The sequence below is a fragment of the Oncorhynchus clarkii genome, chromosome 10 (genome assembly GCF_045791955.1).
Source record: "Oncorhynchus clarkii lewisi isolate Uvic-CL-2024 chromosome 10, UVic_Ocla_1.0, whole genome shotgun sequence".
NCBI lineage: Eukaryota > Metazoa > Chordata > Actinopteri > Salmoniformes > Salmonidae > Oncorhynchus > Oncorhynchus clarkii.
Genome location: NC_092156.1, coordinates 53,815,501 through 53,838,280, shown reverse-complemented (window position 1 = coordinate 53,838,280; position 22,780 = coordinate 53,815,501). Strand labels below are relative to the sequence as shown.

General features: G+C 44.3%; 1 protein-coding gene across 2 annotated transcripts in view; it reads left to right on the top strand.

The window, feature by feature from the left end:
- Nucleotides 1–22,780, top strand: part of LOC139418786 (protein FAM193A-like) — a 28,553-nt gene extending 5,773 nt beyond the window's left edge. The window contains exons 5-23 of one of the 2 annotated variants that reach the window (XM_071168485.1): nucleotides 1,460–1,627; nucleotides 2,210–2,441; nucleotides 4,224–4,348; nucleotides 4,614–4,761; nucleotides 4,979–5,053; nucleotides 5,304–5,378; nucleotides 5,495–5,607; nucleotides 6,036–6,290; nucleotides 7,008–7,161; nucleotides 7,598–7,750; nucleotides 8,027–8,311; nucleotides 11,547–11,763; nucleotides 12,889–13,176; nucleotides 14,016–14,322; nucleotides 19,074–19,260; nucleotides 19,626–19,877; nucleotides 20,217–21,102; nucleotides 21,269–21,350; nucleotides 21,771–22,780. In XM_071168485.1, the coding sequence (XP_071024586.1) occupies nucleotides 1,460–1,627; nucleotides 2,210–2,441; nucleotides 4,224–4,348; nucleotides 4,614–4,761; nucleotides 4,979–5,053; nucleotides 5,304–5,378; nucleotides 5,495–5,607; nucleotides 6,036–6,290; nucleotides 7,008–7,161; nucleotides 7,598–7,750; nucleotides 8,027–8,311; nucleotides 11,547–11,763; nucleotides 12,889–13,176; nucleotides 14,016–14,322; nucleotides 19,074–19,260; nucleotides 19,626–19,877; nucleotides 20,217–21,102; nucleotides 21,269–21,350; nucleotides 21,771–21,864 (4,096 nt within the window). In that variant the 3' untranslated portion in view covers nucleotides 21,865–22,780. Of the gene's footprint in view, nucleotides 1–1,459; nucleotides 1,628–2,209; nucleotides 2,442–4,223; nucleotides 4,349–4,613; nucleotides 4,762–4,978; nucleotides 5,054–5,303; nucleotides 5,379–5,494; nucleotides 5,608–6,035; nucleotides 6,291–7,007; nucleotides 7,162–7,597; nucleotides 7,751–8,026; nucleotides 8,312–11,546; nucleotides 11,764–12,888; nucleotides 13,222–14,015; nucleotides 14,323–19,073; nucleotides 19,261–19,625; nucleotides 19,878–20,216; nucleotides 21,103–21,268; nucleotides 21,351–21,770 lie in introns of both variants that reach the window. The other variant, XM_071168484.1, reaches the window with a different exon arrangement.

The following is a 22,780-nucleotide window of genomic DNA, read 5'->3' as shown; positions in this document are numbered from 1 at the left end:
TGTGGCCAACAATTCTTGATTTTTTTCAGAGGCTTTCAATTAAATTTGGCGAAGAGTTTTGTTTGTCATGTTCATTTAATATGAAGCAATAAAAAGTCATATGTGCTCAGCCTGCAGCATGATCTATTTTCTTGTGCGCACATATGATAAACAGTTGCTGGTCTGAACACGGCTATGAGACGGAGGAGCGTGTATCAATCCTTCACTGCAATTAATTTATTTTACTCCAGCCAGCAGTTCAATCAAAATAAAAATGATTCTCAAATCAGTCAAGTCATTTAAAAAGAACGACTCGTTTGCGATCTGCACATCACTACCACAGATTTCCTTGCTTTTGCTTCGGTCATGGTGATCTGCGTCTGCTGTGGTGGCTGTTCGGACCAGAGTATGTGAGCGTAGCTGGAGCGTAGCGTACCCAATTTGACTGGTGCGAGATTCCCAAAGGCTGGAGCTTCGGCCTTCTCACCAGCTCCAATTTCGCTCCAGTAGCGCTCACTTCACCAGCTCAGGGCATGCCGGCCCAGGATTCATTTGTAGTCTACTTGTGTGCCGCTTTAGCTACTGTGATGGAGTTCATTAAATATTTTCATAAAGAAACTGATAAATCAAGGTGACTTACAAAGATGCGGACTGAGAGGGAGGACGGTGATGTAGTGTCCACAACTAAATAATCTTTGTGGAATCACAAAAGCATGATGGTGTACTTACTACCTGTACACAGTGGTGGAAAAAGTACCCAATTGTCATACTTTAGTAAAAGTAATGATACCTTAATGGAAAATGACTCAAGTGAAAGTCACCCAGTAAAATACTCCTTGAGTAAAAGTCAAAGTATTTGGTTTTAAATATTCTTAAGTATCAAAAGTAAATGTAATTTCTAAAATATACTTAAGCATCAAAAGGAAAATTATAAATAATTTCAAACTCCTTACATAAGGCACAACAGGCTGCACCATTTTCTTGTTTTTTTTTTAACCAGGGGCATACTCCCAACACTCAGACAAAATTTACAAACGAAGCATGTGTGTTTTGTTTGTAATGTGGTTTGTTGATGTGTTATTGGGCTGTTTTCCATGGTAATAGTGATCTAAATTGCTAACCCTCTTTTGATTGGACACTTGTGCAGTGATTGGTCAAAATTGCGAGCTCTTCCATAAATTTGTGGATTCGTTGATTTTTTTTTTAAATTATGCGATCGCAGAATTTTGGAATCCTGGAGGGACTGGATATCAGCCCTTTAAAAGAGGAACATGGATGCACAGACGCACTAATACTTCTACTATATGGGTTGTATTCATATAGTAAATGAAGTAGGAAATGCTCATTTAGTTTTTTTGTGTCAATGTTTTAAAGTGTTTTCTGTTGCTTGCCCTAATGAACATGACCCCTTGTATAAGCGCACCCAGTGTCCTCTCACTGATGCATCACAATTACCTCTTTTGGCCTTCACCCCCTCCAGGGAGATTTTGGCCGAGTCAGAGCGTGAGTCCCAGCTGCTGCAGAACCACTGGTCGGAGGTTCGCTACCTAGTGCGGTGCATCTACCGCCAGACAGGCACGCCGCTGGCCGACGACCACGACCAGCCCCTTGACCGCGACAAGGAGGGCATGAAGGAGCTGGTGGACAGGTAAGACTAAGCTAGAGAAAAGGCAGCTTGTTTTCCACCCTCTTTCCCTCAGTCTGCCTCTGCATTCCTCCTTTCCCCCCTCTTTCTATTCCTTCCTCCTTCCATTTTTCCTTCCCTCCTACATTCCTATACACCCTCTCCTTCCTACCCTCCATCTCTCGCTGCTTCCTGTCTCATTCCTTTCTTTCCTTTTGCCCTCCATGCTCTCTCCCATCCCTACCATCCTCTTTTCACTTCCATCTTCAAGATGATCAGTTATCTGACAAGAGTACCAGAGTAATCATTGAATGGTTATCTCACTTTCCCTTGTCCAATTTTGCTAGATAAGAGATTACCTTCAGAAAATGGTTAGCCATTTCGGAGGTTAAACCTTCCTTTGTGCTACTACTTGGGGCTAGGCCATCTGTTACGTTGTACCAGGAAAACCTGAGTTTGATTTAGTTATTTGAAAGTGTTTGATATGCATTTGACCCAGGACTGACCACCATAGATAATCCCTACAAGTATTAGCATATTTTGCTATTATATTAGCCTATTGTACACTGGGTCTTGTGACGTCCATCTTGCCCACCTCCTGTTCAGGCTGTGCGAGAAGGACCCGTACCAGCTCTACCAGAGGCTGGAGCAGCAGGCCCGCGAGTACGTCCTAGAAATGAAGGTGCGCCTGCTCAAGCACCTTTCGACCGGCTCCAAGGCTGCGGCCGCCGCCGCCCAGGGCCCCCCACAGGCCCACCAGTTCATCTCGCTGCTCCTGGAGGAGTACAGCGCCCTCTGCCAGGCTGCGCGCACCATCAGCAGCTTCCTCCTCACCCTGGTCAGTCTTCCTCTGTTAGCAATAGCATTAAAGATTGCCTCATGTTAGCATTAGCTTAGTCTTAGACCAGTGGCTAACAAACAGTCTTGCGCAATAACTTTCAGGGTTGGCATTTGCGCTAGCATTAATGTTAGCCTTACTGTTGGCCTTTCCATTATGTTTTGCGTTAGCCTTTGTGGTTACCTTTACGGTTACCTTTGTGTTAGCCATTTTGTTAGCATCAGACTAGCACAGAGGGAAAATGCCTAGTGCTGCTCACTGTCTCTTTTAGAGGTTTAGCCTGAGTTTTGGCGACAACGTGAGTTAAACCAGACTTGCCCCCAATACATGAAGGCTAAAAAGTATCGTTGCCTCAGTAACTCGCACAGGATTAACATAGGCTTTAGAATTTCCCCAGAACACAGGGACAAGCCACGGACGGTGTCACAGAATGACTCATACTTTTTGGAAGCAGTACAGAGGTTTGTCTGAAAGTTGTCACCTTAGCTTCAGCCTAGACAGCTGCCACTGCTGTGGCTATACACACACACACACACACACACAGTGGGGTCCAGATTATTGACACCCTTGTTATAGATGTGCAGAAATGACTGTATACAAATAAATAATTTACATACTGAGCTACATTTTATGCTTAAAGAAATATGTTAAATTATATTTTATACCAATACAAATCAAATCAAACTTTATTTGCCACATGCGCCGAATACAACAAGTGTAGACTTCACCGTGAAATGCTTACTTACAAGCCCTTAACCAACAGTGCAGTTCAAGAAGAAGGAAATATTTACCAAGTAGGCTAAAATAAAAAAGTAATAATAATAAGTAACACAATAACGAGGCTATATACAGGGGGCACCGGTACCGAGTCAGTGTGCAGGGGTACAGGCTAGTTGAGGTAATCTGTACATGTAGGTGGGGTCGAAGTGACTATGCATAGGTAACAAACAAACAAACAAACAGCAAGTAGCAGCAGTGTACAAGTAGGGGAGCCTTTTGGTCCTAGACTTGGTGCTCCGGAACCGCTTGCCTTGCCGTAGCAGAGAAAACCCTCTATAACTTGGGTGACTGGAGTCTCTGACAATTTTATGGGCTTTCCTCTGACACCACCTATTATATAGGTCCTGGATGGCAGGAAGCTTGGTCCCAGTGATGTACTGGGCTGTTCAGAGAAACCAATTTTGTTTATCAAGTAATATAATTTCTCTTCTCATTCTCTCAAAAGGTAGGGGTCAAAATGATTAATGTTTCAATACTTCACCTTTTGTGGATAACTGCACTGAGTTTTAGATTTTTACATTCATGAGTTGGCGAACACATTGTGAGGGATGCTAGACCATTCCTCCATACAAAATCTTTCCAGATCCTTGATATCCTTTGTCTGTGCTTATGGACTGTCCTTTTCAATTCAAGCCACAGGTTTTCAATGTGTTTCAAGTCCGGCGACTGAGATGGCCATTGCAAAATGTAGATTTTGTGACCAACTAAGCATTTCTTTGTGTTTTTGAGCATACAATATAGCAGAGTATTTGAATTATTTTATAGTTATTTTTCTTATATTTATCAAGGGTGTCAATCATTTTGGACCGCACTGTCAAAGGATTTTCAGTTTTGTATATATTAGAGGATGATAGTGGGGAAAGACAGAGAGGTTATGTCAAACGGCCGGATTCCACCCTATGTAAACACAGTAGACGTGTGCCGGAGGCTGCGGCATTACCGCTAGACCGGCCAGGCCGCATAAACTTGGTTTCTAACTCTCTTCTTGTCTGGGTTCCACAGGAGAACGAACACCTGCAGAAGTTCCAGGTGACGTGGGAGCTGCACAACAAGCACCTTTTTGAGAACCTGGTGTTCTCCGAGCCCATCCTGCACAGCAGTTTACCTGCACTGGTTGCACAGCTGAGGTAAGACTGAGTCGAATGACAAAACAGCCATTAAGAAGAAGATTTCTCCATGATGTTATTGAGGTGTATGCTTCTTTGAGGATTATTGTATCTTTTTTTACATTTTTTTATAGTCTCCCTATATAATCCCTTTTTGTTTGACTTAGTATAGCAACATCATTAAACGTGGTCTATCCTCAAGCCTAAATAGGCCATTGGTATGATAAACTGGTCTAGCTGTGTGTTTCCAATGTTTTCTTTAAAAAATAATGCAATTTCTGATTAGGCACGGCACGGCCTCCCACGACTCGTACAGCGAGGACATGTACAGGACCCTGCTGGAGAGCTACCAGCAGCTGGAGCAGGAGATGGCCGCCGTGGCGGCCGAGTGGCAGGAGTGTGAGAAGAGGATCGACGACTACGTCGACGAACAGGTACACACACAGACCGAGAGAAACACCTCACATACACACACAATATCCCTGTCTTTGCTACACTCCACGGGCTGTTCCTTGTGTGTGACAATGGAACTTAAATAAATGTCAATTACATATTGTGATGTCCTGAAGGTTTTTAACGAATGCATCTCCTTTGAATGGTTTTCTTTTGGTCTCTCTGATGCTTAGCAATTTGTTTTTCTCTTTCTGGCAGCTGCTTTTTAAGGTGGAGGGTCAGAATCTCACAAATCAACGGACAGAACCACATAAGTCTTTAATTAGCAAAAATGTAAGTGGTTTATCACGCAACTAAATTGCAAGTAGTATAAGATAATTACTGTAGTTATCAGCATTGTCTATCTTTTCATTCCCTAACACTTACCCCTATTATGTATGTCATATTATTTCTATAGTCCAACAGAGAAAAGGTGATTTAGGTACTACTTTTAGGTACGTTTAGGTACTGTTACTTATTAAAAAGCTGACATGTTTTGACCTCAATCTGTCAAAGCTCATAATTGAAGTCTACCTATTTACAGACTTTGAAAACAAAACAACGGATGCTGAAGGAAGACTGGGAATTCTTTAAACAGAGGAGGTTTATAGAAGAACAGGTATGATGTACAAATAGTCTATAGAAATAGTTGATTTATTTGTGAAACTGGTCAGACATATTTTGACGGTGTACCCTTTTAATCTGCTGTACATTAATTTGATTTTGTCTTTGCAGTTAACCAACAGTAAGAAATCTTTAGCTGGTGACAGTAACTTTACAGACACGATGAGAATGCTCTCCTCTCGTCTCAGCATTCCAGACTGTCCAAATTGCAATTATCGAAGACGGTGAGTTTGGAGGATTCATTTTGCTTGCAATTTACAGATGGTGTGTTTGTTTATTTGCAGCGTGTCTAAATAAAATACTTCCTATTTTTTAAACCATTTTTTAAATATATTTTTTTACCGATGTGGATGACAAGTCCAATGAGATATTCAAACTTTGTGTGCGGGTATGTTTTTAATCCTCATTTATCAACCCAAAGTAAGACAAACCCATGTTTCTAGCCAGTACCCAGTGTTATTCAGTGACCCGAAAGGAAATGGGGTATACAAGTGTTTAGCATATCATGAACCACATCAATATAATATATCAGCCTTCTGAGATTTTCAGCTCAACCACAAAAACGATGACCTGGAACACCACCACTGGCCATCTGCAACCCAACCTTTGCGAAACCACATTTTAAAATTAACAACCATCCCTCCTCTTTCAGATGCACCTGCGACGACTGCAGCCTCTCCCACATCCTGACATGCGGCATCATGGACTCGCCCATTGCCGAGGACCTCCACATCAAGCTGCCGCTTCAGGCCACGGAGCCCCCACAGCACCGGGACTACCTGGCCGAGGTGCACCCCCCCAGTCTGTCCTCCGGGGGCAGCTCAGCCTCTGCTTCGGCCTCCAGCTCGCCCATCACCATACAGCAGCACTCGCGCCTCATCCTGCCAGAAGGGGTCGCCACCACCTTGTAAGTCCACCAGGGGTGGCGTGTTCTTTGTTGTAAAAATATTTATTTATTTATTCAGGAGATCATAGCAAATGTATCTTCCAAACAAGACTTGAGTATATAATGTAAAGCAATAAAATATCATAGAAGAAACATACAAAAAAAGCAATACATTACAATAATGTAATGTTATTTTGATCAATGATCAACACTGACCACTTATCGTGAACATTTTGCTGATATCGATCATTACTATAAATAACCTATAGGGCCCTCCTAGAGAAATGTGAAGTATGAAACAAGTTTGCTAATACGGGTAATTGTTAATGGGACAATTGATAGCTACAACATTCAAAGTAGTAGTTTTAAGGGTAATATTACAACAAAATAACTGTTACACATTCATGTTGTAAATGTATTGTTCAATTTATCATTCTTGTGATTCATCCAATTTATCGTGATGTGGATTTTTTTTGTCCAGATCGCCCGGGACTAGTTCATGCTACCAGTAGGATTTATCTCAATATCTAGTTGATGTGGGTATGGTTGTATTTGTTGTGGTTATGGTTACTCTAGTGGTATATGTAGTTATAACTATTTTATCAGGTATGTCCTCTCCAATCATGTAATGTCATTTCCTATAATGATTTTTATCATGAAAACATGGCCACTCCTGTTTTGGTATTCACCTTCATTATTTTCTCTTTCCCTCCCTCGCTCTCCCTCCTCTCCTCGTAGTGGTAGCGACGAGGACGAAGTGCCTCCGCTGTTGGGCAAGTTTGCAGACATCTACCCCATGGGGGGCTACGAGGACCCAGGGGTGGTGGCCAGGATGAACGGCCTGCACAGCGAGCTCAATGGTGGCGGGGAGAACATGGCGCTCAAAGATGAGGTGTGTGGGTGGTTGACGGCTGCGGGGTGACGTTTACCCTAGTTACAGATCTAGGATCAGCTTCCCCAAACCTAACCTTAGCCATTAGTGGGGAAAATGCTAAACTGGCCCAAGATCAGCATCTGGGGCAACTTCACACTACACCGTGTGTGACAGTGCCCTTGATGCAAGTTTGGCATGTTTCTCTGCTGAATTTCTCTGTGCGAAGTTCCTGGACTGGGACAGATTTGATTACGGAAATGTACTTTGACTCTGACTCATTCCTGCTGCATTTCTCTCTTTCTCTCTCCCATCTCCATCCTCCTCACTCTCCTCTTTCCCTCTGTTTTCTCTCCCTCTCATCCTCTGCCCCACCCCCCCCTCTCTCTTTCCATTCTCCCCCCTCTCCCCTCTTCCTCTGATTTTTTTGCTCTCCCCCTTCTCTCTCTCTGTCCAGTCTCCTGGAGGGAGCAGCAGCAGCAGTAGTTCGTCGGAGGGTGACGAGGAGGAGGCTGACGAGGAGAGCGGCGGGGAGCCTCCGGGCCAGCGGGGGGAGCTTTCGCCAGGGAAGAACAACAACAGCCCTCCGCCCTACTACCCACAGCAACAGGTACAACCACACTACACAACTAGGGCTTGAGGTAGAATTTGAATCAGGTTTAACCTACTGAGATATAGAATACCTAGAGAAAGATTATGTTCAGTTTGAATGGATTCCAATGCATGGGGCACACAGACTGCACACAGCCGGTTGTGTATGTCGCCATCTAGCTCAAAATGCTTGCACAGTAGTCTTAATGCTGAAAGGAGGAGAAAAAAAGACCAGCAACACTGGTAGACATGAAGGACAACTCACGGTAGCCATCTTGTTCCTCTCTCATTCCAGGTGGAACAGCATGCCTGCGAGTGCCACGTGTGCAACCAGGACCTGTCCTCCTCCCTTGCCCCCCTGGGCCCAGCCCCCCCCCTCTCCCCCAGACGGATCCACACACCCCCCTCCGGCCACCACCACCAGTTCTTCACTGGGGGTGACAACCAGACCCCCAGCCACCCGGCCCTCCACCTCTACCCCCACATCCACGGCCACCTGCCCTTGCATAACCTCACCCACTTGCCCCGGCCCCTGCAGCACCCCACACTCTACCCCAGCCCCCCCCTTTCACACAGCACGGTGAGTTAACACACACATACCACTAACAACTGTACTAGCTTGAGGTAGATGAAATCTGACCCTGTGTCAGTGGTTAAGGGCAGCTTCTATTAACTCCTCCTGAATGCTTGACAGATACAGGCTGTGCCCCAATAGTCTTGAAAGGCTTCCTTGTGTCCCTTACTGATCTTACCACTGCTCTGTAAGGATGTTGATAGGTGAAAGCCATTTCAACAGTCTTGAGGGAGAGGAGACAATTGGAAGTCATTTATGGGTATTGGGATACAGCCATAGTCACTTACAGATAGGGCTGGCACGGTTATCGTATGATTATGGACAATGACCTACAAAAATTATAATCGTATTAGTACATTCATTTTAGGAGAATGGGGGATTGAACTATGTATAGTTTACCCAATTGCATTTTTACATGAAGTGGGTAAAGTTGGTCATCATTTTACAAGCAGTCTGGAGGAGAAGCTGCATTTACGAATGTTCCAAGCAGTCAAAACCATTTGTTTTTTTTAGATAGCTGTGTCACCAAAGCTGTGTTATATTCATTAGGTATGTTGTAGAAATCTTTCAAAGATGCATTATAAGCTCAAAATATTTTTAAACACAATTACAATTATGAGTAACCGTGGTCATTTGCATGACAATTAACCAAAATGCAATAATTGTCACAGCCCTAGTTACACTGTATTGGCTATACTTTGTCTATGCAATTGATGGGGATTTACATGATTTAAGTTTCAGGATATGATTTGAGTGGTCCCCTCTTAACTGGCAATTTTTGCATTTTGCATGGCCCGGTACCCTGGGTAGGCGGAGTTTTTGCATTTTAGACCATTCCATTGGTCCTTAAGTGAAATCTAAATATCACCCAACAAATCGAATTTGCCCATTGATACATTCCCTTCAGGGGATTTACACCAACGTCACAAGGAAGTGATTCAACTCTGTTATACCTTTTCTGGTTTATTATTATTATTTATTATTTATCTGCAATTACATGGATATACCACACTAGGTCGCACTGTTTCAAATGAGCTCATATCTACTATGAGGGATTGCAGCTTGGTTATGCCAATCAATCAAATGTATTTATAAATCCCTTCTTACATCAGCTGATGTCAAAGTGCTGTACAGAAACCCAGCCTAAAACCCCAAACAGCAAGCAATGCAGGTGTAGAAGCACGGGTGTTGTAAAAAGCTGTCACTATTGAAAATATGTTGAGAGACTAGGAGTCCAATAGGGTGAGAGGCAGAGAATCCCAGTGAAGGGAGCTGGCCAGACACAATCAAATCAAACTTTGTCACATGCGCCGAATACCACAAGTGTAGACCTTACTGTGAAACGCTTACTTACAAGCCCTTAACCAACAGTGCAGTTCAAGAAGAGTTATGAAAATATTTACCAAATAAACGAAAGTAAAAAGTAACACAATAAAATAACAATAATGAGGCTATATACAGGGGGTACCGGTACTGAGTCAGTGTGAGTGGGTACAGGTTAGTTTAAGTAATTTGTACATGTAGGTAGGGGTGACGTGACTCTGCATAGATAATAAAAAGTGAGTAGCAGCAGTGTACAAAACAAATTAGGGGGGGGTGTCAATGTAATTAGTCCGGTGGCCATTTTGATTAATTGTTCAGCAGTCTTATGGCTTAGAGGTAGAAGCTGTTAAAAAGTATTGTGGACCTAGACTCTACCTCTTGCCATGTGGTAGAAGAGAGAACAGTCTATGACTTGGGTGACTGGAGTCTCTGACAATTTTATGGGCTTTCCTCTGACACCGCCTATTATATAGGTCCTGGATGGCAGGAAGGTTGGCCTTAGTGATGTACTGGGCCATACGCACTACCTTCTGTAGCGCCTAATGGTCAGATGCCGAGCAATTGCCATACCAGGCGGTGATGCAACTGGTCAGGATGCTCTCGATGGTGCTGTTGTATAACTTTTTGAGGATTTGGGGACCCATGCCAAATATTTTCAGTCTCCTGAGGGGGAAGAGGTTTTGTCGTGCCTTCTTCAGTCTTGATGTGTTTGGACCATGGTAGTTCGTTGGTGATGTGGACACTTGGATGTGGAACTTGAAACTCTCGACCCGCTCCACTACAGCCCCGTTGATGTTAATGGGGGCCTGTTCGGTCCGCCTTTTCCTGTAGTCCACGATCAACTCCTTTTGTCTTGCTCACATTGAGGGAGAGGTTGTTGTCCTGGCACCACACTGCCAGTTCCCTAACCTCCTTCCTGTATACTGTCTCATCGTTGTCTGTGATCAGGCCTACCACTGTTGTGTCGTCAGCAAACTTAATGATGGTGTTGGAGTTGTGTTAGGCTACGCAGTTGTGGGTGAACAGGGTGTACAGGAGGGGACTAAGTACACACCCTTGAGGGGCCCCAGTGTTGAGGGTCAGCATGGCAGAGGTGTTGTTGCCTACCATTACCACCTGCGGCGGCCCATCTGGAAGTCCAGGAACCAGTTGCAGAGGGAGGTGTTTAGTCCCAGGGTCCTTAGCTTTGTGATGAGCTTCGTGGGTACTATGGTGTTGAAATCTGTGCTGTAGTCAATGAACAGCATTCTCACATAGGTGGGTTTTTTTGTCCGGAGACTGCAAGGGCGGTTCGTCACTCCAGTGTCTTGCCATTCACCTTCGCATCCCTGAGCCATGCTACACTTATTCATAGGACCTTCTGAAGAGATGAGTCTTCAGTAAAGACTCTATAGGAGGAAGCCCTGCCTCCAGTTGTTTGCTTAGAAATTGTACGTACAATAAGGAGGCCTGCGTCTTGTGACTGTAGCGTACGGTAGGAGCCCATGTAGTGCTTTGTAGGTTAGCAGTAAAACCTTGAAATCAGCCCTAGTCTTAACAGGAAGCCAGTGTAGAGAGGCTAGCACTAGATAATATGATCAAATGTTTTTGTTCTAGCCAAGATTCTGGCAGCCGTGTTTGACACTAACTGAAGTTTATTTAGTGCTTTATCCGGTTAGCCTGAGAGTAGAGCATTGCAGTAGTCTAATCTAGAAGTGACACAAATTAGCGTTTCTGTATAATTTTTTGGACAAAGTTTCAGATTTTTGCTATGTTAGGAAGATGGAAAAAAAGCTGCCCTTGAAATATTCTTGACATGTTCTTCATAAGAGAAGTCAGGATCCAGAGTAACGCCGAGGTCCTTCAGTTGTATTTGAGACGACTGTACGACCATCAAGATTGTCAGATCAAACATAGAACTCTTTTATTCTGTTCCTAGCCTATTCCCCTTGCCCCCACGTCGAGCCACACAGGGCCCAAGCAGCAGGCCTTCAGCCCCTCCCTACCGGACCACGTCTACCAGAACTGCTTTGGTGGCGGCGCTGGCGACTGGAACAGCTCGCTGCAGTGCCTCTCGCTCAAGTTCGAGAACATCTGCGACGCTGCCATGATGAAGAATTGGAACCCATCAGTGCTGCTGCAGGAGCCCCTGCCAGGTGAGAACATATCTCTTCATCTAGCCCATGGACGACCAACCTTCCTCCTGGAGAGCTGGTGTAGGGTGAAATTGCCCCTTGACGCTGGTACTGAGTCCGTTTTGCATTTTCCACACAAATGGTTACAGTTAAGATTGGAGGAAGGGAAGCTGATCCTAGATCTGTTAGGGAACTTCACCACAGAGCTAGCTATCATACTGTAGACTTTCACTACAAAACCTAATATAGCCCACCTGATTCTACTAATCAGCTGCTCACAAAGAATAAGTCATCTTAATTAGCTAAAAGCCTTCATACCAAGTAGTTCTCCAAGAGGAAGATGATTCATCCATCCCTAATGTAGGCTAAAGGAGGAGCTGCTCATTTTATTTCAGCTCCATTGCCTGCAACTGCATCAAACCAAATTAAATTGTATTTGTCAAATCCGCCAAATACAACAGATGTAAACCTTACAGTGAAATGCTTAATTACAAGCCCTTAACCAACAATGCTTTAAATTAGATAAATATTAAATGAGAAGTGAAATTAATGAATAATTAAACAGAAGTAAAATAACAAGCAGGGTATATATATACCCCTATATACAGGGGTTACCGGTACCGGTACAGAGTCAATGTGCTGGGGCACCGGTTAGTTGAGGTAATATGTACATGTAGGTAGCTATGGTAATATGTACATGTCTGCTCTTGTAGTTTGAGGCCCCATTCCACTCCCATTTCAGCCTCCTTCCCCCAGCTCCTCCTCCTTCTGTCGGATCAGTGTCTTTGTCCGAGGGGTGTGGTGTGACTTGGTCTCTGTAGTTTATACAAGGATTGGCCCGAACAAGGTTCAGTGTTGTGTGTTTTGGCTCTATGAAGTAGAATTGTTCCTCCCTCGTGCCATAGAATTCAATGTACACTTGAACTCTGTATACAGTGAGAGCCATCCTTATTGTTTGTGTCTGATGTTCCTTCTCACCCATCTAAATCTTTAGATTTACACAGGATCTTACACATGCAGCTAACTCTTGTTCTTCAAATGTTTTTCGCCAGGCTGTCCTTGTAAATAAGAATTTGTTCTTAATTGACTTGCCTGGTTAAATAAAGGCAAAATAAATACAAATTCAATGGTTGTCTTCATCTCCAGGGGACATGCTGGGATCACCCCACCACCCTGACGTGCCCCTCCCCCCACCCTCCTCCTCCAACTATGGTGACCACGCCCACACTGCCTCGGCCGAACCCACCCCCCTTCACCTCCTCCCACCCTCGCCGTCGGAGCAGCAACAGCCCCTGCCCAGGGAGAGGAAGAACGGCGCCAAGAAGAAATGTCTCTACAATTTCCAAGATGCCTTCCTGGAGGCCAACAAAGTGGTGATGGCCACCTCTGCCTCCACCGCCTCAGTCTCCTGCACGGCAACCACTGTCCAGTCAAGTAATAATCACATCCAAGTTTCATCTAAAAGACCCAACTCCTTAGGTAAAACTGAGGAGGAGGAGCGCAGCTTAGGGCTAGCCTGATGGAACACTGCTACGCTCCAATATCCATACTAGCACACCACCACATGCCTGATACATTTGGTTCATTCTAAAGGTGTCAGCATGCTTCATAACCAAACTAGTGTGCTCGTGTGCTCCTTTAAAAGACCTTCGCTTGAACATAAATTTATGCAGCCGTAGTACGTATGGTTTGTCCTTTTTGAGACACAGTAGTCAGAATTAATCTAACTCAAAAAATCTGTCATTCATTTGGATATTTTTGCAGAGAAGGTCTTAGTTGCGCAATTGTATATTTAACTAAGATGTTTGGTGGAATATTACTCAATGAAAAGTATGTCGTAGAAGGACAGCAAAGACTTTTGGGGTGTAGACTTCGGCTACCGACTTAGTTTTGTAATTATGTGATAAAATGTGGGGGTGCTTCCAGCTAGCAGTCACTAGCCAGCCGCAAGGCTGCGTCTCAATGGCCTGAATTAGCTTCTTCTCCTTGATCTGTACTGATGTGACAGGAAAGCTGCCTGAGAAAGGGAAAGTGTTGTGTTTGCAGCAATGATTGTAGTTTAACATGTTCCAAATACAGAACAGACAAGCAGAGGTCAGAATATACCTGATGACCCAAAAACATGGGTCTGACTTAGTGTAAATAGATTGTAAATGTATTTTCTTCATTGAGGCATTTAAGATGACTTCTTGTGAATTGTCTCCGATCTTCACTGACCAGCTGCTGACTGTGCATAATTTCATATGCATTTGTTTTTTTCTTATGTCTGCCAGGTGATGTATTTCACAATATAGGCAAAGAGGACCATAGGCAACAACCTGGCCCCATCGCCCCTAGGAATAGCCCCACAGGCCTGGCCTCCCTCCCTCAGCTCTCGTCTGGCCCAGCCCTGCCTCCTGCCCCTCGCCCCACCGCCCAGCATCACTACCCCAGCATGGGCTCGCAGCCCTTCCCAACGACTCCCACCACGGCCCCAGGATTCATGGAGGCCCACCACCAGGGCATGTGCTTGTCCCCAGCCGAGCCACCTGACGCCGCCCCAGTCGACGGGGCCATTAGCGCCCCGCCCAGCGTGTGCAGGTCAGTCCCTTGTTTAAGTTTTCTTTTATCACAAATCTAAGATCAGATTAACCTACTCCTGATACTAACATTGACCAGTAGAGCGATGAGAAAATATCAAGGCCTGTATAGTGTGTCCAATCAAAAACACATTAGTAGATAATCCTCTAAGAAAAACAATGGGCCAAACCTTATGTCTCTATCATCATCTCTGTGAAGAAAGGTAAGACATTTGGGCGACTAAATCAGTGGAGGCCAGATGAAAAAAAGGTGGTCAAGAATTTGGAAAATAGCTTTGTGTCAGCTAGGCTGGATGCTGTGCGGGAATTAAGGCTACCTTGACAGGCTAATGACATTCATCTTTCTTCTCAAATCCGGAGGACGTTAAACAATATAGGTATGATGTATATTGAATTTGAGACATGGCATGTAGTACTTTCATATTTTAGTATACACTGTTCATATTAACAGCGTTAAACAAGCATATCTCTGTGAAATGTCAACGGAGCACTGAGCGTGCTGCAAGCTTTTATTTTTAATATTGCCCATGAATTGAAATCTGATCCTGTATCAGTTGATTAGGCAAAACATCTGCCAACTACCTCTCCATGGCTATTGGAGAGCATTGAATTGAAACCACCTACTGATGCTTTGAGTGTGCTTCTAAACAACGAGGTCTTACACATAACCAGAACATTGGAAGCCCATCGCTCCCTTCAATACTCCATAAAATGTATGTCAACGTTACTTTCCAATGGGCATACCGAGAGGCCAAACTGATCAGTCTTACTGAAACTTGGTTAGATGACATGTCATTGACTCAGAACTGAGCTTTGTCGGATTCAGAACACCATACAGGCATGACATTGACATGGGGAAAAGCACGGAGGCCGGGTTTGCATTTATGTCAACAAAGCATACAGCAGATCTGCCAATATCCTGAGCTCTATACTTTGAATGAGGTTTGAGGAGTTAGTGAGGCAACTTTGGTCAACTGAGTTCAACTGTAAATAACCGGTCATATGAATGTGGCTCAGCTTTTAGCCATGTACATTTCTATGGCAACGAGTCCTTCAGAACTAACTTGCTCCGGGTCAGGCTAACTCCATTTACTCTGAATGAAGTGTGGTTGGAGGACCAATGAAATCATATATTCCCTCCCTCTCTGAAAGATTGCATCATCATCCCCTTGGCTCCCAGTCTAAGGCACTGCATCTCATTGCAAGAGGTGTCACTACAGTCACTGGTTCGAATCCAGGCTGTATCACATCCGGCCGTGATTGGGAGGCCCATAGGGCAGCGTACAATTGGCCCAGCGTCGTCGGGGTTTGGCTGGGTAGGCCTTCATTGTAAATAAGAATTTGTTCTTAACCTGACTTGCCTAGTTAAATAAAAAAAATAATTTGTAGATGACTGAGTAAATATTGTATTAATCAATGTTTTTTTGTGTTAAAAAATATAGTAATGTTAACATTGATAAGCACACCAAAAACGACATTAAATCGTCGTTACAATGCGTAATAAAAGACCGACAGCACTTCTAGCGGCCAATTTCACACTAGAGCCTGCTGAATTTGCGAGAACTTGACTCTCATTGATTTAGATTTTTTAGCATTGTCTCAATCAAGAGTTCGGCGTGCGACATGCATCCACTGTTACAAGCCTAGAGTTAGCAGCAGGCAGACGAGCGCAATATCCACTATCGTAGTATGACTGACGTCTCAGCTGGAATGTGAGGCTAACTGAAGTTGGCTAGCTTTATAAAAGCCTGAGTAGATCTAGCTTCCATCGTCGTATATTGTACTACTCTGAAATCGCACTGCTCATCAGATGTGGTGCTGCTATCCCTCTCCTTCACACCAAAGTACCGGCCCCGTGAATTTGATCAGTTCTTTATCATTCTTGTTAAGGTACTACCCACAACCAATATTACTTGCACAGCATATGTAATCACGTCATGCGCATTGTCAAAATCACCTGACTCTGATTTTATTTTATACTGGGTGGTTTTCAACAGCTGTACTCTCAAAAAGACTCTTCCTTCTTATCAGCAATATGTTTCATGTGCAACAAGGGGTAGCACCAAATAAACTACAAAGAGAGGGAGTAATCTATAAATCAGTCAAAACAGTGGAATGACACATCCAGTGCAGTGCTGCAAGACTGCTTTGACAGTACCGATTGGACTGTGTTCTCAGAAAATGCCACACTGGATGAAACTGTCGAGGCTTTGTCTGATTACATACATGTGAGGATAAAGTGGTCCCTTCTAAATAAGCAAAAAGGGTTACAGAGAGAGAGGTGAAGGACTATTCCCGGATGGAAAGATGAGGGCTCCTTGGAAGGGTCTAAAACTCCTCTAGACTATCAACTAACCACACTGAGCTCAATAGAACACTCTATTGAGTTTGCCGAGAATTTGAGCTCTTTTTATTCTAGGTTTGGTAGTCTGGACTTTAGTACCGAGGAGGATGAGCTGTTGTGAAATGTTATCTTTAGCACAAAGGGAAGCTGATTTGTTTATAGAGGAAGTAGATGTTGATAGGATATTACATCTAATATGCCCCAGATAACATCTCCAACTTAAATCCTGTCACAAGGAATCGTCAGGTGTGTTCTGTGAGCTGTTAAAACGCTCACTGAGGGAGCATACAGTACCAGCTCTGTAGAAATCATCCATCGTATGCCCAGTACCCAAGAAGATCCGCTCTGCTGTCATCAGCGATTACCACCTTTGTTTTTTTTATTTGCTTTTATTGAACCTTTTATTTAACTTGGCAAGTCAGTTAAGAACATTCTTATTTAAAATGACGGCCTACCCCGGCCAAACCCGGAAGATGCTGGGCCAATTGCGGGCCGCCCTTTGGGACTCCCAATCACGACTGGATGTGATGCAGCCTGGATTCAAACCAGGGACTGCAGTGAATTAGATGGCTGTGCCACTCGGGAGCCCTTATTGCATTAACGCCTGTCATAATGAAAAGTTTTGAGTGTTTGGTTCTCTCCCACATACAAAATTATGTTTGAGGCATTGTAGACCCCCTTCAATTTGCCTACAAGCAACGGAGTGGACAATGTTCTTGTTCCTACTGTACTACACATTGCCAAGTCCAATGCCTAGATGGTGTTTGTGGCCTTTTCCAGTGCTTTTAGCTAGAGGTTGACCGATTATGATTTTTCAACACCGATACTGATTATTGGAGGACCAAAAAATGACGATACCGATTAATCGGCCAATTTAAAAAAAAAAAAAATGTATTTATTTTTTTGCAATAATGACAATTACAGCAAATGTGCTTGTTAAATCATCACCCGTTTGTCAAAGTAGGCTGTGATTCGATGAGAAATTAACAGGCACCGCATCGATTATATATTTAATGCAGGGCACGCTAGATAAACTAGTAATATCATCGACCATGTGTAGTTAACTAGTGATTATGTTAAGATTGATTGTTTTTTTTTTTATAAGATAAGTTTAATGCTAGCTAGCAACTTACTGTGGCTCCTTGCTGCCCTCGCGTAACAGGTAGTCAGCCTGCCACACAGGCTCCTCGTGGAGTGCAATGTAAGGCAGGTGGTTAGAGCACTGAACTAGTAACCGGAAGGTTGCAAAAACGAATCCCCGAGCTGACAAGGTAAAAATCTGTCATTCTGCCCCTGAACAAGGCAGTTAACCCACCGTTCCTAGGCCATTGAAAATAAGAATGTGTTCTTAACTGACTTGCTGAGTTAAATAATGGTGTACAAAAATAAATAAATAGGCAAATCGGTGTCCAAAAATACCGATTACCGATTGTTATGAAAACTTGAAATCGGCCCAAATTAATCGGCCATTACGATTAATCTGTCGACCCCTACTTTTAGCAGTATACAGCCATATCTAATGGGTCAAACTTTTGACTATGAACCTAAGTCCAAAACTCATTCTGTGGATTTTATATTTTCTGTCAAATAGACCACCATGGGTGGGATTCATTGGTGAGTGCAGGACAGGGCTCAATCAGCTCTCCTGTCCTGTTTACGCTATACAGATGACTGTAGGAGCACCTGCCCTGAGAACATACGGTACATAAAATACTCAGATGACACTGCTAATCTTGGCACATCTGATTCTGATGACCTGATTCAGTCCACAGTGGACAAGTTTGACATCTGGTGCTGAAATCTGAATGACCAAAGACCTAATCATAGACTTTGGGAAACAACCATCAAGCTGATTGCTCCGAGTCAATCACCATCGGTACAGTAGTTAATAACAAGCTGAACTTTGGAGCCAACTGTGGGCCAGTGTTATCTAAATATCAATCCGGACTGTACTTCCTTCGTAAACTTAGAAGGCCTAATGTAAATCTGTTTTAGTCCTTTTACAGATTGTTTTGGGACCGTCTTAACATTTAGTGTTGTTGCCTGGTTTGACTCCCTCACATAGGCAAGTCAGACTAACAGTTTTGTATCAGTACTGCTTTTCAGTGAAAAATGTATTTGTGTGACTTACAGTATGTTTATCTTGTTTAGCACTGCTCTTTAATGAAATTGATGTTTGTGCCTTACATTTATCTTGCCTTGTAAGCATTTGTATCAGTCATGTGTGAACGTTGTTTATATGTTTACTATACATCTATCTTATCCGACTTGCCACAATTGGAACCAGTTTATTTGACAGTACAGAAAGCTCCAAATATTTATTGGGTGAACTTCACCTGCCAGTATTTCAACTACTACATATTGGCATGACATTGACATTTTGACCTTGGCGTTTTGTCCCCTTCTAGTGACCCCGAGTGTGAGGGCCACCGCTGCGAGGGAAACGGGGCGTACGACCACCAGGGCTACGACGGCGAGGAGAGCCAGGACGAGGATAGCTGCTCGGAGCACAGCTCTTCCACCTCCACCTCCACCAACCAGAAGGAAGGGAAGTACTGCGACTGCTGCTACTGCGAGTTCTTCGGCCACGGCGGGGTAAGACATGCGCACATGCATATACTCGTACTAATATGAGTATATTACTATGTATCAACTTGTGGAAAAGTGAGCAACAGAAGTCTGTAAAAGTGTTTTATGATGTAGTCTGACATTTTGTGGAATACAGAGTCTACATCTTTACTAGAACGTCCTGTTGGACACTGTCTAGCCAGCAGCTGAACGAGCCTAGTCTGGAGAGATGGCACTTTAAATAGCACTTCTGATTAGGTCCCCAACACATTTTACATTGTATAGCGGAAACTCACCCCAGATAGTATTGGGTGCTCTGATGATATTCAACACACAATTCAACTCAAACTACCAGAATAATCTAAACCCTATTTCCTTGTTTCCTCCCCAAGCCCCCGGCGGCTCCCACCAGCCGCAACTACGCGGAAATGCGGGAGAAGCTGCGCCTAAGGCTGACCAAGCGGAAGGAGGAGCAGCCCAAGAGGGAGGAGCAGCCGGCCGTGGTGGAGCGCGACAGTGGCGCCGACGGCATAGAGGACCACCGGCGGGTGGAGGACCTGCTGCAGTTCATCAACAGCGCCAGTGACAACAAGCCTGCCTCCAGCTCCAAGGCTGCAAAGCGGGCCCGCCACAAACAGAAGAAGGTAGTGGTTTAAAGCGTTTTACAACATTCTGTTTGAAGTGTTACCCCTTTTTGTTTCGACGACAGTGTTGTGATTTAAAATGTCACTTTGAAAGTAATAGTTCACCCCAGCAGACCTCAAAAGTGGTCTATAGTTGCACTGATAATCCAGACATGATATGTTTTAGTATTTGATTTTGGGCTGAACTATAACCCTTCAAGGTGTAATGTTAACATTGGTGCTAAGGACTTAGTTCAAATAGGGAGTTGGGTCAAACCAGAGTTGTATTTTCTTGTTACTAAATTAAGCAAAGGACCTACAGGATATGAACTGTGTGTGTGAACTGTGTGTGTGTCTCAGATGGAGGAGAAGGTGCGTCTGGAGGCGGAGGCCCGCGAGCGGGAGGAAGAGCAGGTGCAGCTGCTCCTGGAGGAGGAGCAACGGCGGCGGGAGGAGGAGGAGGAGGCCCTCCAACGGGAACTCCTCCGCCTGCAAGAGCTGCAGCACCTCCGCTCCGCCAAGAAGAAAAAGGAGAAAGCCAAGGAGCTCGCTGCCCCCGTACCTCAGAACAACCCCCAGCCCCTCAAACAGACGGCCCAGAACGTCCTAGAGAACCTCCGCAACGGCAAGAGCCAGCTCCTGCACAGTCTCATGCACCTCCCTGGCCACAAGGATCCCAGAGTGGAGCACCGACCCCAGCCCCGGCCTCCCCCCTCACAGCATAGTCCAAAGAACAGCAGGGAGAAAGCCCCTACTCCGGCCCCCTTCACCCCAAATGCCCCCAACTCCCCAGCCCCCTTCCTTCTCAACGGCACCTCCGTTGCACCCCAACCGACGGAGGCCAATGGCAAAGCCAAGCCAAAACAGCAGCAGCCAATCAGGCCAACCGCCAGTGGGACAACGATGGTCAAGAAAGCCCCAGAGGCGACCACCACTAACATTACACAACAACTACCACCAGATGTCAAAGTGACCCGGCCCAGGCTTCCCGCTGAAGACCCGGTCGTCCCTCTGGCACTGGGACCCAGAAAGGAGGAGAGGAACAACGGGAAAAGGCAGCACCATCAGCAGTCGGTGAGCCAGGTGAAAGATGAGAGGAGCCGACCCTTGTTGGAGCCCTCCCCTGCCTCGCAGACAGATCAGCCCCAGCAGAATGGCAAACCCCTCAGCGCAGAATCCCCCCAGCCCAAGGCCAAGGCCAAGAAGAACAAGAAGAAGAAGGCCGACAAGACAAACAACTCAATAGGTCAGCATGCTATGCTAGGTTATGCTGTGCAGTTTTATTTATCCCTGTAGGATGGTTAGTTTCAGGGCTGCAGAAGTGTTTCTGGCACATACAGAGATAATATTGAGACGGGGACATTTACATTTGTTAAGTTGGCATTTTGTGACCGGGTGTTCTCTTATTGCAGATGACGTTTTCTTGCCCAAAGACATTGATCTGGACAGTACTGACATGGACGAGACTGAGAGGGAGGTGGAGTATTTCAAAAGGTACTGGCACTTGACTCTTGCTTTGCATTGACTTTTTTTTTTTTTTTAATTAGAAAAAGTGTTTAAATTGAAGTTGGATGCTTTATATGCAGAATCTATTATATGAATCAATTTGTCATTAAATTATTAAAACAAATTACTTGTATTCCTAAGCTTATGATTATGGGTGTGAAGAGGACTAGGGGTGTACCCAATAATATATATTTTCCCCTGAAGTGTGCACTTGTTCACTACTTCCCACAAATTTAAAAGCATTGGTGGAGTCCTTTCAAATCCGTGAAGGGAAGAGAACAAATGCAAACTTTGGGGGGAAGGAAAGATAATTGGCTTGAGCGTACTTCCTTCCCTCCAGATGCCCCTAGTGAAAAGCGTTGCATGGAGTGGATCTTTAACTCCCCATTTCTCTCCCTCCCTCCCCAGGTTCTGCCTGGATTCCGCCAGGCAGACCCGACAACGGCTGTCCATCAACTGGTCCAACTTTAGCTTGAAGAAAGCAACGTTCGCCGCCCACTGATGGGGCCTCGCGTAAGACAAAGAAAAGAGACTGTGGCAGAAAGCAATCAGCACCCCCCCACCCCCCACTCAAACTGCTACCACCGATCCCGTAGCCCTGCTGTGCCCAAATGGTGCACACTCACGCTGCCTTCGCCTTGTTCTTTGTTGCTGTGCGGTTCTACCATGAACCCATCCTCCGGTCTGATCCTCAAGCAGAACTCTGAGAGAAAAAAAATGACATTAAATGACACACACAAAAGAATAATCACAAAATGCTACTTTCTACCTGGTTTTGTTTTTATTGCTCGTTTGTGTGTTTTTAGTCTGAGGGGCATTTCTCTTGACTTAAAAAGCCATGTTCTGAAATTAATTTTCTCTTTTTTTTTGTCTGACTCTTAGGCAAAAGATCCTTACTATGTATGCCTTGTGAAAACAGACACACATGGAAAAAATTCTGAGAAAAAAAAGATATCTGATGAATTAAAGCTTTTCATTCAGTTACTGTGGCTTACTATCCCCTTGTTACCCACGATTCCTAGCACGGCATCTCATTCAGATAACTGACAAGGGAATGAATGGGCATGGTCTGCCATACTCTCCCCTGCCCCAACAACTCTCACTTGACTGAGAGGAACTTGGCTTAATACTTGACAACGTTCTTTTTTTATTTTTATTTTTTCAATTTCATTTAACACAACCGATAAGTAAGTGTACCAGTTAGTTTTTATTTTGTTTTCTTTCCTATTTTTGACTTGTATCCAGCTTGTATCACAATACTTTCAGAATGAAATTGAAGAAAAGAACAATGCACACTATCAAACTGTTATAGAGTGTATATTGTATTAACACTGAAGCCAAACTGGCTACCTTTTAACATATTGTTAAGTAATATTAAAATCTTATCTTTCTTTTTTGAAAGATGGAATACAGTAGTA